The sequence below is a fragment of the Aptenodytes patagonicus genome, chromosome 1 (assembly GCF_965638725.1).
Source record: "Aptenodytes patagonicus chromosome 1, bAptPat1.pri.cur, whole genome shotgun sequence".
NCBI classification, from domain to species: Eukaryota; Metazoa; Chordata; class Aves; order Sphenisciformes; family Spheniscidae; genus Aptenodytes; species Aptenodytes patagonicus.
In genome coordinates, this window is record NC_134949.1 from 93,718,070 (window position 1) to 93,736,642 (window position 18,573).

Consider the following 18,573-nt stretch of genomic DNA (forward strand, 5'->3'; position numbering starts at 1 on the left):
AAAAGATCTTCTAAAGGGTGACTAGGTTCATTTCAAGCCCTGGCCTAGCATCTCTCAGGTGTCATGTTCAGTCTGATCTTACTTGAATTCCAACCTGTTCTTCAAGCAGTGATCCCCAAGGCGATTCAGGATAGAGGCAAGGAACAGGAGGTGTAGCAGAAGACCAAGCAGTATTTTGGTACCCACACAGCTATGAGGGATGGGGAAAGTTCTATATCTAAAAATATGGTCCTTTATTTAGTAATTAAGATTTGAACTATCAGATCACAGAACTGACAGCAACCACTTGAACTATAACCTGCTATGGACCAAAAAAAAAAAAAAAAAGGCACCACAAAACCCACCCACAATTACAAAAACACAACTCCAAAAGAAAACAATCTCTCTCTCCCCCTCCCTCAAGTACTGCTTTGAGGTCCATGCCCAGTTTTACTGTGGCAATATGAACACAGGTGGCCTCACAGGAAAGGCCAAGGAACAGAAGCAATCAAAGGTGCAACCAGTTGATGGCCCCCGCCCTCCCCAGCAAGCCAGAGGGATAGATGAGGAGCCCCCCAAGGACCTGTGCTTCACAACCCCCCACTCATTATTTGCAGTAGAATAATCTGCACTCCCTCATTTTTTAACTGAAATGCCTCCTCCTAACCATTTTCTACAGCGTTTTCCTCTCTGCTGTTTTTTTTCCGCTGGCTTCACGGCTGGCTGGAAGAGGAGAGGTGAGCCGTGATTCTGTGCTCTGCTGAAGAACCACAGGCGTTGTACAGGGTTTCATTTACATGCTGATATTCACATTAGAAGAGCCTTTGGAGAATGCAGAAAGCTCCGCTCCCACAGAGAGAAAGAGGGAGCTCAGAGATCGCCGCAGGCTGTAAATAATTCCCGGCTCAGGAGACCTGCTCTGACAGCGTGGCTGGGCAGACGTGCAGGTGCAGCAAGGGGTCCTGCAGTCTGTGCTCATCTTCACTCTGCTCCACCAGGCAGCAGGAATGGGATACCTAAGGTCACCTATGCTGGATGCCATTTGTAAATGAGCCAGCAGACAGAATAGCCAGGAAGCATCTCTACTGTAGCTGAGGAGAGTTAAGACCCCTTGGAGACAAAGAAGAGCTGCCAAAACCCACTGGGAACAGCAGCCCCCCCTGCAAGGTACAGGGCAGGCATCCAAGTACTGCCTGTCTAGACACAATTACAGCATGCCTGAGAAATGGACTGAAAAACACCATTTATCCCCTGCCTTCACCGTTTCTCCAGGCAGACATGTGTCCCAGCTCGCAGAGCCATAGGCTGCAGGAGCTCAGACGAAAGAGCTGCTGAGCCTGCATACCCCCACGGCTTGCTCAGCAGGCTCACAGTGAGTTACGCTCTCTCAGGTTAGCAAGCACACACAGCTCGCTCGCAGGACTGCACACCGACTCGGACAAAGCCACAGAGACCCTGATCTCCACACGTACCTGGGGCTCCCCTGGGGTACATCTGTGGTAGGTGTGCCACACATTGCATGCATCAAGTTTGCTGCTCCCGCCTGTGATGCTGCTCTTTGGGGGCTGCTAAGCAGCACAACCCACCCAGGCGTGTGCATGCACCTTCCAGTGCCCTCCCTGGAGGGACATGGGGGACCCTGACGATGGCTGCAGCTCTGAGGCACCTTTTTTTTAGAGCATAAAACGTGTAAATAAAATGGATTATGAATCCATAGTTCAGAATAAGAGTTTTTTCAGAATAAGTGGTAAGAGCCTGACTCTGGGCTGGAAAGGACAGCCAGCCAGGCAGCAACATACTCTCTGTGGTGCCTCTCAATCTGCAAACTCTCCTCAGGCTGCTGTGCGGTAGCCATGATGGTAGAGGGTGTTTAAGGTTGGTACCAATCGTCTGAAAACAAGGCAAGACAAGACAACCCGCCCCGAGCAGCTCTCAGTCACTCACTCCTACAAGCATGGCAGGCAGAAGCAAGCAGAGAGCATCTCCATAGCTCACTGCCACCCCTTCACAGACCACCAAAAATTTCTATTTAGGCTGGTACATGGTGGTTATTGTAACTACTTCTGTAGCTTACTTGGATGCAGGTGCAACAGGAGATGTCCATCACAGATCAGAGCCCCACGTGTGCCCCATGGCTCTCTGCTGTGTTTTCAAGGGCCACGATTTAAACTTCAGGTCTAGCAGCAAAACCACGGGTTACCAGTTACTAAAACCTTAAATGGTACCAGGCACCAAACTGAAGCCATCCAGAGCTAAAATCAGCAGTTCTTATGTTGAGTTTTACATTGTAAAATGTAAACAGAGAAGAAACCATAAAACACTCTCCCCCGCTGGAGGCAGCAGCAGGCACGACAGTCACCAGGTCACGCAGGAGTCTTTAAGGAGGAGAGCACAAAGGCCCATGGGGCAGAAGGTAAAACAGTCTTCCATGAGGGAAAGCTGCCTGCTGGGAAGGCAAGGAAATGATGGAGGAGGTGGGTTTCACCCACCGGCACGGCCCCACTGCTCTGCAGGTGACATTGCTCAGCTAACATGCTCCAGCAGACCTTGCAGCAGCTGTTGGACACGTTGTCTTAACAATCCCAGCTGCAGCCAGACGTTAGAAAACCACATTTGCCAGACTACAACAAGGACAAAGCAAAGTCTCGCAGAAAACCTCGCTTCACCAGGTAATCCTCCCTAGACTCCTTAGGGGATGGGCAGGCCAGCTACTCAGCTGAGCTCAGCTGGACCCCGCTGTGGGGCTAAGCACGAGCAGTTCCCCCTTGGGGGGGAGTACACCTGGAGTCTGCCATATTGCAGCCTCTCTGAGGGGGATCAGAGTGACCTGGGGACCTGCTTCCCCAGGCTGGTCCTCTGTCCACAGCTGGGGTCAGCACAACCTGCTCAGGCTAGCAGCTGCTCTGGAAGGGGCAGCCTTACGCAAGACGGAACTTGGCTTAAGCTTATTGCAAAGCAAAGCTGTGTCTCAGTCACTGTTACTGACGTGATGGTTTTTGAAGAATGTCTAATCAGTGCCAGCATTTCAGGGAAGGATCAACAGGCTGCAAGCTGCTGATGTGGTGATGCTCAGAAAACTACAAATAGGAATTGCGGACACCCAGAGGATGCTGGTACCAATCCGATTAGTTTCAGCCAAGTGTGTGATGGTTTGCTCACGAAGTGATGACAGGCTCTGGCAGCCTTCGGCCTGCAAATGCTCCTGGCTGTGAGGTTTCTCATCTCCTGAAGAGAATAGGCACATCAGTTCTCTCTCACACCAATGCGAGTACCCCAAATCTGAGTTAACCTTTGAGTGAACCATTGAAGTGAACCTTTCCTTACCTAATGGTAATAATGAATTAACATAGTTGTCATCTTCTGGTGGTAGCTTACCACCTGACCTGCTGCCTTAGGAGCAAAGGAAGGCTCACAAAGGTGCAGGCAATTCAAGGTGTGAGGGATTTGAAACAGTACTTCTTCAAAGTCAGCATCAGCTGCTACATACATCTTGCTGAATGACGTTGAACAGGAGGTAGAAGATATATCCCAGACCAATCCTGCCTTTCAATCTCAAATGCCACTGATCCAGCTGTGCTCTGTTACTCTCCAAACAGTCAATCTCAACTCAAGACAGAGCGGTGACCTTTCTTGTTCTGCTTTCCTGGCATCACTCATGCCACCCTTCCTTGGTTTCATACTGCCTCAAGCGCCAGAACGGGAGCCCAGCAGCTCTGATGCCAACCACACCTTTCTCCGACAGGGATGCTCTTTCTCCCAGGCCCAGACGAGGAATTCTCCTGAGCCTCCTTCGTGATTCTGGCCACACATCAGTGAATCTCTTCCTGCCAGACACTGGTCTCATCTCATCCCTGAATGCCTCTGGAAATGTGAGGCAAAGAAAAAGAAAACCCCTAGAGCCAAAGAAGAAAACGAACATAATTAAAAATTAATTTCAGTATAATGATTTAAGCATCTCAGCAAGACAAGCACCAGGCTGCTGTATGTTTGGCGATGTGGGGAAGACCTTTCTGGTTCCCTGCCCTGGGGACTCTTGTCAGTTTTGATAGGTTTTACCCCACAGCTGTGAGCATGGCGAGTTGAACAGCACAAATAAAGGCTACTTTTCACTGGGCAGAAGTACACTTACTATGGGACCTTACATTTCTTTCTGCCACCCTATGCCATGGCAGAAGGGCTGTGATGCAGGTGGACTGCTCACCTTGCTATGCCTCAGCTGAGAGGCAGCAGCATTTCTGTCTGTCTGTGAGGGATAGGCAGAGGGAGATGGGTGGATTATTAATGCTGTAGGACTCCCTTGAATATTTGTGATGGCACTGGCTGCGGGGAACAGGTATCAGGGGTGAGCCCAGCACTCAGTCCCCCCTCAGCCTCAGGTCTGAAGGCCACCAGCATTACCCTGCAGCCTTTTGCCTTTGTGAGTAGGAGTATAGCAGCCATTGCTAAACTTCCTGAACAACAACAGAATGCTTCTTCCTCCTCAAGACATGCGCCAAACAAGGGATGTGAAAAGGCACATGTCAGTGCCTTCTGCAGCTCGGTGTTGGCAATGCTACACGTGGACATACTGCACAGCTCCCACTCCTTTCTTTGCTGGCCTTGCCAAATCCTAATCATCCTGTTTGCCTATGCTCCTTCCTCCCAGATGCTCCATATCCTGCTCCCTTCCTTGAAGATGCTGCATCTCTTCGAAGGCTTCGGCTGCCTGCCAGTCTCTGTGTTCTCTCCCATCCCAGTTCACTCAGCTTCATCTGAGGAAAGCATCTGGCTTTCCTAAGGGTTGGTTTCCTCAGCTGGTTTTTGGCACATAGTAGCATTAAATTTGACATTACACTGTAGGCAGTTCCATTCCGGTCTGGGAAGGGCAGTATAAAAAGCTCAGGACACATTTGTAGCCTCTGCTGACTTCTGCAAGATGTTCACTTCAATACCTCCCCGATTACCTCATCAAAAGGCAAACCAGCCGTTCTCCTGTGGAAGGAGGGAGCAACGAGCACAAAGCATTGCTACAAAGCCACCTTCATGTCATGCTTTGCAATACATGTCCAATACCTCAGTAAGGCAGTCAACTCAAGAGTGGAAGATATCACACACAGAACACTGTGTTCCTGGTCCAGGAACTCTGGCCAAGGACCTTGAAACGCTCCTTTCTTTTGTGAAAATCTGTGCTGGGCCTTTACATCTAAGGGCCATAGTTTTTAGATCTTTTCTTGACGACCAATCTGCAAATCAACCTGCTCTGCAAGTACGGACGGGTGAGATGATACACCTTGTCCTGTAGAGCCGCAGGCATGAACTGTAGCCATTGCCTTTCCCAGCGCACTGGCCATCTCCTTGACCAGAAAATGCTTTACACAGTGGCAGGGGGATAGGGAAGACAGGAAGCTGGCCAATCCTAAGCTGTCTGGCAGATCCAGATGCCTCTAGTCATCATTTCTTTACATATAGCCCTGTCCTCACTACATAGCTTCAGCTTTTCATGCTGAAGTTTGAAATAACCCTGGTTAACCAGATAACTCCTTCTCATCCAAACCTGCTTCCCAAAGAGCGCTGCAAGATGTTCAGACACACAAAGAGCTGCCAAACAGAGCAGGCTTTCTCTGAGGTTTTTTAAATGACGGGGAGTGATCCAAGCCAGAAGCTGGAGAAGGTACGTCAGAAGCGTGACAGAGCATCCTGCTGTGTTGCATCTTCACCTGACTGGTCTAATTAAATCGTACAGACAACAGATGTAGAAGTAACCAGGCAGTTCATCATCCCCTCACTGTAAGGCAGAGAAGGTATTGCCTTTCCCAGCCAATATGCCACCGCGGAGGAGACTCTGCACTCTGACAGATGCCGTTCACACTGGCAACATCAACAGGGAAACAAGAGTTAACTTCATTCTCTTTTTGTTTGAAAAGTCCTATCATGCCTACAGAATGTGCTGAAGGCAGGATGGTAACGTGCTTGAACATCTTTAATAGTCTGAAGAAGCAAGTGCTGCGTTACCAGAAAAGAGACGAGGTCCCTAGTGAATTATGTAGATCACCCCAGAGTACTACAAATAAGGCCATTAAACTGGCCTGCACCATCATCTATTTTGTGTATGCCTTCCATATCACAGAGGAAACCTCTCTGAAATTACTGAGAGGAAGCTTTAAACATTTTATTGGGGCCCTTTGCCTGCCAACTCAGGTTATGAATCAAAAATCAACAGGGTTCAGGAAGAAAAAAATAGCTAGCCGATGCTTAAAAGCACCTCTGAAACATATCTGGAGCTGATTTTTCTATGCATAAAAACCCCATGATCTGAAAGCCCTCTGGACCTGAGAGATGTAGAAATAAATTTAACTCCCTGTTGGAACACCTCCAGTCTTGGGCAGCTCCTGCAATCCCATAGAGTCACAGAAAAGCAGACCTAGAAACTGTCAGACAAGGCTTGATACAACCTCTCATGGCCACCGTATCCTAGTAATTTAGAGGATGGATGGGGTGGGTGAAAGTATGGAGGAAGAAATCACGTACCTGAAGGAAAGGAGAAAATATTTTTGTGATAAATTTTAAAGCATACCTCTGAAACTGCTAAAGAGTCTGCAATATTAAAATAGTTCTGAAAGGAGTAATTTACTGAGCAGAATACTGATGAAGCGCTCAGAAAGACACGAGACTTAACATTTAACGTGTGGCCCTGCCAGTTATTCTCATCAGAAACAGAAGAGCATGAAAGATTTTTCTTTATCGAGGGGAAGGTTACACTGAAAGTTGCTCAGGGAAAGATGTTCAAGGGTCTAATGTTTTAGTAACACACCATCTCTTCTGTATTCTGCTCTGCTCTTTTGCATTCTGCCATTTGGGGATGGACGGCAGTCAAGGATGTTTTTACAGTCTTCTGTGCTAAGTAAAGTTAATTCAGCACAGAAAATTTTCCCCTCCTTATTCATTTCAGTTTTCACTTCTCCATGAAAAGTTTAGTTTTCTTCATGTAGTTTTCTTCCCCATATTAGGGCAAGAATTCTGTTTTTGAAAGAAACTAGATCTCTGCTTGGAAATAAAATAAAGAACTTTCTAAGTTAGCATGAAAAATGTTGCTTATTTTTTACAACGTGAACTAGGAGGACTGACAGATAGATTGAAAACTTGTGTAATGCAACACATTAAGGTTGTTTCAGGGTTAGTGCAGTTCGTTACTGTGTTTGTTAGATAACGAGCATATGTACCTGATCAAATTTTGCCCAGTAGGAGATTGTTCACTTTGTGCACCTCTGGTACACACATGCGGGCGCGCGCAGGCGCGCACACACACACACACACAAGCTAAGCAGAGAACTGTAACAGGAAAACCTGATCAATATGACTGGAGAATGAACAGGAACACAGCAGCATGGAAAGACTGGAAGGCCAGAAGGAAGAGCAGAAGGGTTATGGAGAATGGCACGTTACTGGCACTTAGCTTAGCAGGTCACTAAGATCCCAGTACAGTTACGTGCAGCTTCTCAGGACACCCAGGTTGGGAGACAAAGAAAAATGAATAAATCCTAATGATTCACAGAGGTGGGGCAGGATGGGGAGACTGATCACAGCTAGCTCCCAAAGGGTACAAAACGGCACTTCCAAAACTAGCAATAAGGCTACCAACCTAAGAAGAATGCAGGCAGTGCGAGGAGGACACAATAGCTAGCATCCCTGATCCTCCATGTCTTCACAGAGCATCCCTGACAGACCTCTTCGACACAAGCGTCTTGGTGCCTGAATGCTGGGCAGACTCATGCATTTTGGTGATTGTAAGCATGTGGATTCAAAAGTGTGAGCGAAGGAGAAGTTTTAAAATAGTCACTGTCCCCTCCCATAAGGTTCTGCACCGACACTTACCAACCATGTAGAAACAGACACTGAAGAAACAAGCATTGCAAGGTCCCAACACTACCATCGTATCCTGCATTCCTCTTGAAAGAAGCGCAAAACATTTTTGTTTCATTAGAATTCCTTGCCCTTTAAGATCAGTGGATCCTGAAAATGTCAGACCTTCTACCTTATGCTGTATACCCAGGAGATCATCTCCAAGTTGCCCAGTGCTGCATCAACATTAACAATCATAACATAATTCTCAGAGTGAGGACATTAGTCCTGTATTTTCTGTAGTTTCTGTGGCTGAATTATACCCCGTAACCTCTGTTAAAAGACAACAGGAAAGCAGTCTTTGCACCATTTCTTTAGGATCCTGTGGAAAAGAAATGTAGTTAGTGCAATGCAGTGGATAAGGCTGGAATGATAGAAAGGACTCTGACACTATTGTGTATCTGTCCAAGGAAACAGGGATGTACAGGCAATGCTGACAGGGAAACTAAAACCTCCTTATACTCTATGGTAAAGTCATTCTGATGTGAGATATTAAAATCCTGGTTTGGGCAGGGATAGAGTTAATTTTCTTCCTAGTAGCTGGTACAGTGCTGTGTTTTGGATTTAGGATGAGAACAATGTTGATAACACACCGATGTTTTAGTTGTTACTAAGCAGTGCTTACACTAGTCAAGGACTTTTCAGCTTCCCATGCCCTGCCAGCGAGAAGCCGGGAGGGGGCACAGCCAGGACAGCTGACCCAAACTGGCCAAGGGATGTTCCGTATCATATGACATCATGCTCAGTATATAAGCTGGGGGGAGTTGGCCGGGGGGCAGCGACTGCTGCTCAGGAACTGGCTGGGCATCGGTCGGCAGGTGGTGAGCAATTGCATTGTGCATCACTTGTTTTGTACATTTTTTTATCATTATTATTATTATTCTCCCTTCCTTTTCTGTCCTATTAAACTGTCTTTATATCAATCCACAAATTTGACTTTTTTTTCCCAATTCTCTCCTCCATCCCACTGGGAGGGGAAGGGGGAGTGAGCGAATGGCTGTGTGGTGTTTAGCTGCCTGCCGGGTTAAACCACAACAGTCCTTTTGGCGCCCAACGTAGGGCTTGAAGGGTTGAGATAATGACAGATCTGACCAGAGCGTGTTAAGGCAAATTTGTTATAACCATTCATCATATTGGTTTAACAGTCACTGGTCACAATGTTGATTAATTTGCTCTCAAAGTTGTCGTGCTTAGTCTCAGAGCTGTGCTCTGTAACACCATACTTGCAGTAAGGTGTTGTGCTGTTTATCACCTCTGGGAGATGGATCAAGGGTATCGTTTTGCTGCACTGTGTAACACTGGTTTATGATATGATAAAATTATTTGGTCGTGGGACTGATCTGGTATTTGTACTCGGCATTGCCGTCATCTCTGTTCCTCGGGAGCCACCTCTCAGAAACTATTAATAATTACACTCTTTACCTTTTCTCCTCAGAGAACCAATCTATGGGGGAGACAGTGGGGGATGCTTTCCCCCGTTCCTTCACCTTCCCTTTCTCCTTCAGGCTAGTTACAACAGCTCTTGAGAATTTTGAATATCGTTGGCATGTTCAAACCAGCATGGTCCTATTGCTATGTCTCCTGAATGTGGTTCAGGTCTTGTTTAGGGTTAAACAACTATTTAAGAATACCATCCTGAGATCTACCCCTGCAACAGGCCCTGCGGCTACTCAAACCCCGGCAACAGGCACTGCGGCTGATCCAGAGAACCAATCTGTGCCGCCATCAGTCGCCCCTATACACAAGAAGAAATACACAAGAAAATCATCTCGTTTAGTAAGGGATGGAGATGAACCAGGGCCATCACGAGAACAGGAGGAGGAAGAGGCAGAACCCATAAATGAGATGGTAACCATCCAATCCCTACCCCTGAGTGAGCTGCAAGATATGCAAAAAGATTTCAGCCATCGTCCAGGTGAGCATGTTGTCACCTGGCTGCTCCGATGGTGGGATAACAGGGTCAGTAGCCTGGAATTAGAGGGTAGGGCAGCCAAGCAGCTGCGATCCCTTTCTAGGGAAGGGGGCGTTGACAAAGTGATTGGAAAAGGGGCACAAGTCCTCAGCCTCTGGAGGCGACTCCTGTCAGGCGTGAAGGAAAGGTATCCCTTCAAGGAAGGCGTTATATGTCACCCAGGCAGGTGGAACACCATGGAGAGAGGTATCCAGTACCTGAGGGAATTAGCTGTGCTGGAGGTGATTTATGGTGACCTGAGCAACAAGCAGTTATCCAAAGATCCAGATGAAGTCACGTGCATGCGACCCATGTGGCGGAAGTTTGTACGGAGCATACCACTGTCGTATGCCAACTCATTGGCAGTGATGACCTGGAAAGACGGAGAGGAACAAACGGTGGATGAATTGGCTGGCCAACTCCGGCAATACGAAGAAAGTCTCTCTTCCTCCCTATGGGCCTGCGTGTCAGCTGTGGAGAAACTGTCTGAAAAACTGTTCCGGGAGTTCCAGCAACTCAAAGAGGGTATGTCCTACTCCCCACCTATACGGACCAGTATCTCAGCCATTAGGAGTCAGCGTCCCTCTGCTCAAGAGAGAGGATATAGTGGCTACACACCATGGGCCACCCTGTGGTTTTACCTGCGTGACCACGGAGAGGACATGAGGAAGCGGAATGGAAAACCTACCTCAGCCCTAGAGGCACGGGTATGCGAGTTGCAAGGAAAAACAATCACAAAAGGGGGTTCTTCCAGGAAAATTGCTGCTCCAGTTTCCAGTGAGCAGTTCCCCAGACAGAGTAGAAGGGCTGATTTTAGTTCCGATCTTAATAAAGGCACTTTTGATTTACATTTACAAGAAGTGACTAACGAATACTATGACGAGGACTAGAGGGGCCCTGCCTCCAGCCAGGTGGAGGAAAGGGACAACCAGGTTTACTGGACTGTGTGTTTTCAATGGCCTGATGCATCAGACCCACAGGAGTATAAGGCTCTAGCAGACACCGGTGCACAGTGTACCCTAATGCCATCAAGCTGTACAGGGGCAGAACCCATCTGTATTTCTGGGGTGATGCAGGGATCCCAACAGCTAACTGTATGGGAGGCTGAAGTGAGCCTAACCGGGAATGAGTGGCAGAAGCACCCTGTTGTGACTGGCCCAGAGGCTCTGTGCATCCTTGGCATAGACTACCTCAGGAGAGGGTATTTCAGGGACCCAAAAGGGTACTGGTGGGCTTTTGGTATAGCTGCCTTGGGGATGGAGGAAATTAAACAGCTGTCCACCCTGCCCGGTCTCTCGAAGGACCTTTCTGTTGTGGGGTTGCTGAGGGTCAAATAACAACAGATGCCGATCACTACCATGACGGTGCACCGGTGGCAATATCGCACCAACTGAGACTCCCTGGTTCCCATCCATAAGCTGATTCATCGACTGGAGAGCCAAGAGTGATCAGCGAGACTCGCTCACCCTTTAACAGTCCCATATGGCCAGTGCAAAAGTCTAATGGAGAGCAGAGACTAACAGTAGACTATCGTGGCCTGAACGAAGTCACACCGCTGCTGAGTGCTGCCGTGCCGGACATGCTAGAACTTCAATACGAACTGGAGTCAAAGGCAGCCAAGTGGTATGCCACAACTGATGTCGCTAATGCGTTTTTCTCAATCCCTTTGGCAGCAGAGTGCAGGCCACAGTTTGCTTTCACTTGGAGGGGCGTCCAGTACACCTGGAACCGACTGCCCCAGGGGTGGAAACACAGCCCCACCGTTTGCCATGGACTGATCCAGACTGCACCGGAACAGGGCGAAGCTCCAGATCACCTGCAACACATTGATGACATCATTGTGTGGGGCAACACAGCAGGAGAAGTTTTTGAAAAAGGGAAGAAAATAGTCCAACTCCTTCTGAAAGCCAGTTTTGCCATAAAACAAAGTAAGTTCAAGGGACCTGCACAGGAGATCCAGCTTTTAGGAATAAAATGGCAAGATGGACGTCGTCAGATCCCAATGGATGTGATCAACAAAATAACAGCCACGTCTCCACCAACTAGCAAAAAAGGAAACACAAGCTTTCTTAGGCGTCGTGGGTTTTGGAGAATGCATATGCCAAATTACAGTCTGATTGTAAGGCCTCTCTATCAAGTGACCCGGAAGAAGAACGATTTCAAATGGGGCCCTGAGCAACGACAAGCTTTTGAACAAATTAAAGAGGAGATAGCTCATGCAGTAGCCCTGGGGCCAGTCCGGGCAGGGCAAGATGTAAAAAATGTGCTCTACACTGCAGCTGGGGAGAATGGCCCTACCTGGAGCCTCTGGCAGAAAGCAGCAGGGGAGACTCGAGGTCAACCCCTGGGGTTTTGGAGTCGGGGATACAGAGGATCCGAGGCCCGCTATACTCCAACTGAAAAAGAGATATTGGTAGCATATGAAGGGGTTCGAGCTGCTTCGGAAGTGTTTGGCACTGAAGCACAGCTCCTCCTGGCACCCCGACTGCCGGTGCTGGGCTGGATGTTCAGAGGGAGGGTCCCCTGTACACATCAGGCAACTGATGCTACGTGGAGTAAGTGGGTTGCACTGATCACATGACGGGCTCGAAGAGGAAACCCCAGTCGCCCAGGAATCTTGGAATTGATCATGGACTGGCCAGAAGGCAAAGATTTTGGAATATCGCCAGAGGAGGAGGTGATGTGCTGAAGAGGCCCCACTGTATAATAATCTACCAGAAAATGAGAAGCAATGTGCCCTGTTCACTGTTGGGTCCTGTTGTCTTGTAGGAAAGCATCAGAGGTGGAGGGCTGCTGTATGGAGTCCCATGCGACAAGTCACAGAAACTGCTGAAGAAGGTGAATCGAGTCAGTTTGCAGAGGTGAAAGCTATCCAGCTGGCTTTGGATATTGCCGACTGAGAAAAACGGCCAGTACTTTATCTCCATACTGCCTCATGGATGGTGGCAAATGCCCTGTGGGGGTGGTTGCAGCCATGGAAGCAGAGCAACTGGCAGCGCAGAGGCAAACCCATCTGGGCTGCCGCATTGTGGCAAGATATTGCTGCCCGGGTAGAGAACCTGCTTGTAAAAGTCCGTCACGTAGATGCTCACGTACCCAAGAGTCGGGCTACTGAAGAACATCAACCAGCAGGTGGATCAGGCTGCTAAGATTGAAGTGGCTCTGGTGGATCTGGGCTGGCAACATAAGGGTGAATTATTTATAGTTCGGTGGGCCCATGACACCTCAGGCCATCGAGGAAGAGACGCAACGTATAGATGGGCTTGTGATCAAGGGGTGGACTTGACCATGGACACCGTTGCACAGGTTATCCATGAATGTGAAACATGCGCTGCAATCAAGCAAGCCAAGCGGTTAAAGCCTCTCTGGTATGGAGGACGATGGCTGAAATACAAATATGGGGAGGCCTGGCAGATCGATTATATCACACTCCCACAAACCCACCAAGGCAAGCGCCATGGGCTCACCATGGTGGAGGCAACCACCGGATGGCTGGAAACACATCCCGTGCCCCATGCCACTGCCCGGAACACTGTCCTCGGCCTTGAAAAGCAAGTCTTACGGTGACATGGCACCCCAGAAAGAATTGAGTCAGACAACGGGACTCATTTCCGAAACAACCTCATAGAAACCTGGGCCAAGGAGCACGGCATTGAGTGGGTGTATCACATCCCCTGTCATGCACCCGCCTCCGGGAAAATCGAACGATACAATGGACTGTTAAAGCCTACACTGAGAGCAACGGGTGCTGGGACGTTCAAACATTGGGACACACATTTAGCAAAGGCCACCTGGTTAGTCAACACGAGGGGATCTGCCAACCGAGCTGGCCCTGCCCAGTCAGAACTTTTACGTACTGTAGGAGTGGATAAAGTCCCTGTAGTGCACATAAAAAATATGCTGGGGAAGGCAGTCTGGGTTATTCCTGCCTCGGGCAGAGGCAGACCCATCCGTGGGATTGCTTCTGCTCAAGGACCTGGGCGCACTTGGCGGGTGATGTGGGAGGATGGGGAAGTCCGATGTGTACCTCAAGGGGATTTGATTTTGGGTGAGAATAGCCAATGAGTTAAATTGTGTGATGTTAATTGCTATATAATACTGTATATCATCACGTCTGTGGTTGCTATATGCCATATCAACGGTATCACAGTAAGAATCACCCAGGTTAATGAAGAATGAACTTTGATGAAACCGAGCAAAGTGCAGCAATGATAGAACCGGACAAGTGCAGCGATAATGGAACCAGAACTGGCTTCAGCATGCAACAATGCAACACCACACACCATCTCTGCTGCCCTGAAGGACTGTTACGACAGATGGAGCCCAAAGTCGTGGACTAAATGAACTCACGGACATTTTATAGGGACGGCCCATAGACTAAGGGAATGATATCCGTGTGTATATATATCAAAAGACAGGAAAAGTGGTGGCGATTAATTGGGATGTATTAGAAAGCGTGGGGACCTGGGCATGATGAAGATGGTATAGAATAAGGGGTGGATACTGTCCTGGGTTTGGCTGGGATAGAGTTAATTTTCTTCCAGTCACTGGTACAGTGCTGTGGTTTGGATTTAGTATGAGAATAATGTGATAACACACTGATGTTTTAGTTGTTGCTAAGTAGTGCTTACACTAGTCAAGGACTCTTCAGCTTCCCATGCTCTACCCACTGAGAAGGCTGGCGGTGCACAAGAAGCCGGGAGGGGGCACAGCCAGGACAGCTGACCCAAACTGGCCAAGGGATGTTCTGTATCATATGACGTCATGCTCAGTATATAAACCGGGGGGAGTTGGCCGGGGGGCAGCAACTGCTGCTCAGGAACTGGCTGGGCATCGGTCGGCAGGTGGTGAGCAATTACATTGTGCATCACTTATTTTGTACATTCTTTTGTCATTATTATTATTCTCCCTTCTTTTTCTGTCCTATTAAACTGTCTTTATCTCAACCCACAAATTTGACTTTTTTTTTCCCCCGATTCTCTCCCCCATCCCACTGGGGGGGGGGGGGGGCTAGTGAGCAAACGGCTGTGTGGTGTTTAGCTGCCTGCTGGGTTAAACCACAACACTGCCCAAGGAAACAGGGATGTACAGGCAATGCTGACAGGGAAGCTAAAAACTCCTTATACTCTATGGTAAAGCCATTCTGATGTGAGATATTAAAATCTTAAAATGTTAAAAAAATGGTGAAGAACAGCAAAGTGCAGATTAATCCTTAATTTCTTTAAGGCCAGAAACTTTAACTGTAGTATTTTTTTAAGCTTAATTCAGGTAGTAGAGTTCTTATGAGGAGAGGTAGGGGCAGGTGTCTTTCAGGTCTATTATGGCTTGTTGTGAAGCAAATTATTTGGACCCCTGCTCCGTGACAGGATCCTACTCCTAGATGAGTCACTGTCCTCCATCAGGCTGCTAGGTCAAGTTTCCAGGAGGCATCTTCTTGAGCACTGCACTCAAGCTCTCTGGTACACCACCTCTGCCACACATTGAGGAGCCAGTGTAACGAATAACACGTTTTTTATTGTTGCTTTGTAACTTAAAATGAATAAATCCATGATTCTAAAGTAAGGGGCATTAAAAAAACCTGAATAAGAGGAATGTGACATAAGTAAGTCATATTTTAAAACAAGGAGCCACAAGAGTCTTTTCTAAATGCCTTTTCCTGCGATACATCCCTTCCGCAGCTCCGTCTCACGCTGACATTTGTGCAGCCTGCTATTTGACCAGTGCTAGGACAGTTGGAAAGAATGGTACATTCATTATCATCTCCATGCTAGTGTGGGAGTGAAATCTTAGTCCACACAGGTAAAAGGGTACAGAGTCAAAAAAAACCTCTATAGCAGGACATGGATTAAACACTTTCTCTTCTTTCTGGCTCTAACGTCACAGAGTAGGACTCCTGAGGCAGGGGTTTTCAAGGCCAGGCCAAGGTGGAGGGCTTCCTCCTCGCCCAGAGAACATTCTGCACTGCAGGTGGCCTGAGAGAGAAGTACACATACAGTCCCTTGTGTCACTGAACATAGCAGCACTTCCAGTCAGTTCTTTTCAGGGACACAGATGGTGGCAGTGGCCACAACAGTGTGTTAGACTGAGGCAGGATCTCTCATCTAGGAGCTGCATGATGGGACAATCACACCACTGGGATTTTCTAGAAAAATAACTACCTGTAATATGCATTGGGTATGGAATGAGAGTCCCAAACAGCTGCTGAGCCTCCTGTCAACAGCTGGATTAATTTTAAATTGCTTGCTTCTTCAATCACAAGTTTAATAATTCTGTCCTTCCACATGGAAAACCAACAGTGAGTAACTGAAAACAAAGCTATCCATACTGGTCTTGTGAGCTTTTCAGGCTCTTCCATATCCCAAGAATGCAGCAAGCCAATTAACCGAAAGGGACGTTTGAATAAGATCTTCCTTCCCCACCAGGAAGTGAGATTTTCTTCAAATGTCTTCTTCAATTCCCTCCAGGAAGGAAGGCATTTTACTACTAACAGGTCCAGGTGACCCTGCTGGCAGTCCACCTTACACAGTCCCACTGGACAAGGATGTAGCCTGCATCCTCCTCTATCCTCTCTGAACTCACTGGCCTGGCTTCACATTTGCTGGGCCTTGAAGCGCCTGCCTGAAGAGAAGCTTTTTCAGCTGATCCAGTTTATTGTCTCTTAAGGCATCCCGTATGGCATGGAAGAAACTGAAGTAGTGCTGGAAGTTGTGCATCATGAGCAGGACACCAGCCAACAGCTCATTGGTCACGAGGAGGTGATGGACGTAGGCGCGAGTATGCCTCTGACAACAGTAACAGGTGCATCCTTCCAGCAAAGGACCAAAATCATCTTGGTATCTAAGGAGGAAGCAATGTTGGATAACATCAAAGGTAAGAAGACCCATTCAAGCAATAAAGAGTATCCAGTTACTACGTGGCCTTTTGCAGGGACCTGAGCCTTGAAGTCTGAGGGCTGCTGTAAGATGTGTTGACATCTAAGACCAGCACCACTGGCATCAAGGACTTCAAGTATCATGCCAGAACTCTCTACAGAGCCAAAAAGCCACACATATAAGTCAGAGGATAACTTTGACTACATCACAGCTAACAGCAGAGAGAGGCCTTATCTGTGCCTTCCTTGACAGAAAAGCCGCAGCGCAAGACACGCCTCAGTAGCTATCACACAGTCTATGAAGGAGGAAGCTATCAGAAACAAGGATTTACTGATTCCACTATTCAGAAAACAGTATTCCCCTCTACTGTGAGATGAACCATTCTCACAAAGCAGAGAGAGGATCGAGCAAAGCAACACAGTTGTCTACTCAAGACAGTCTAGTGGTAGCTGTGAAAAAGAGAAGGAAAGACAGGTGGTTAACACTGGCCAAAGTTTTTGTGAAGTATCCGGAAATTGCAGAATTGCTCTGCAGCTGTCCAAACTGAGTCAGAAAGTAGAGGCTCTCCATAGTTTAAGTAAAATCTAGCATCTCAGGATGACCCGTTAGATGCAGAAGACCAAAATAATCCCCAGACCACCTTTGTGAACCTACTGTCTTTCAGCTGGAACATAGTTATGACCACAGTATGTCTGCTGGATAAATGATCAGAAAATCCCTGGCTTTAGGTCAGGCAAAAGACAGCGCTTTCAGCCATACACTGTTGCCTGGTAACAATCTAGAACACTTGTCCAACACTATCCATTTAATGTCCAGAAATACTGTCTTCAACACCTTCACGTTTTATGAAGTCTCCCATCCAGCTACTGACCACATGCAATCAAATACAGAGGACAAAAGCATCATGTTTAGTGATACAGCTGCAGGTACCCTCCTCACAAACTCACATACCTTTTGTCCTTCAGAAATATCTCAAATGGTGTCATTTCTGGGTCAGCTCTGGAGATTTCATCCTGGTCTTCTTCAGCACCGTTCTTCTCCAGGTCCTGGGCCCCATTTTGTTTTAAAACTGTTTTAAATAAAAAGACAACAGCCTTTTATGAACAGACAGCAAGGGCAGAGGAAGGGTAGCAACCTTACAGTAGGTATTTCTGCTACTCTCTTGCCAGATGAAAACTCCTGCCACAAGTTTCCACCTCTTTCCTATAGCAAGCAACTATTTTTCTTTAATTGTCATAGGTTAGTTAACACAAATACAATTTTAGATGATTAAAACAGCAAGAGACAAGTAAAAACTAATCTACTAAACCTAATGAAGAGTTAGAGCTGAAACAACAGTATAACTTTTTGCTGCTCTACTGAGCCGAATTCTTAATAAAATGTCAAAAATATTTCCAGTCTGAACTGCATGCTGAATAGAATGCAATCACCTGAACAAATTGATTTTATTGAGATTTTGTTAGAGTAGACAGGCAACTCACCTGCATTCAATCATTCTACTTTCCATGCTGTCATTAGGCTCAGAGATTTAGGTGCTTTTTTTTTTTTTTTTTAAACAACTGGAATCAAAAAAGGCTGGTAGCACTAATGCAGAAGATGTAGATTCCACATCTGCCTTTTCAGCAGTCTATCTTAAAAATAAAAAAAGTCACCCCATAATTTTGTAGGTTTGCATTTTTAGGTTTGTTCTTAAGCAGGAGATGTATCTGGAAACATCAATATTACTGTTTGCACAATCCATGTCTACTGAGTGTTAAACAGACACAGAACAAAGATTGTCCTTACCCAGAATCTTATGATTTAAGAATATGGTGAGATGAGGTAAAGAACAACAAACAAAGAGAAGGGTTAAAAAAATAGCAGCAGGCACAAAGAAACAAGATGTTCTGTTCT

The 18,573-nt window shown here is 47.2% G+C and overlaps 1 protein-coding gene across 2 annotated transcripts in view; it reads right to left on the reverse strand.

Moving 5' to 3' along the window:
- Positions 1-15,306: 15,306 nt before the first annotated feature.
- Positions 15,307-18,573, reverse strand: part of QTRT2 (queuine tRNA-ribosyltransferase accessory subunit 2) — a 43,781-nt gene continuing 40,514 nt past the window's right edge. For both annotated transcript variants that reach the window (XM_076349104.1, XM_076349092.1), the window contains 2 exons: positions 17,632-17,749; positions 15,307-16,645 (listed from right to left, as the gene is read on the reverse strand). In XM_076349104.1, the coding sequence (XP_076205219.1) occupies positions 16,384-16,645; positions 17,632-17,749 (380 nt within the window). In that variant the 3' untranslated portion in view covers positions 15,307-16,383. The remainder of the gene's footprint in view (positions 16,646-17,631; positions 17,750-18,573) is intronic.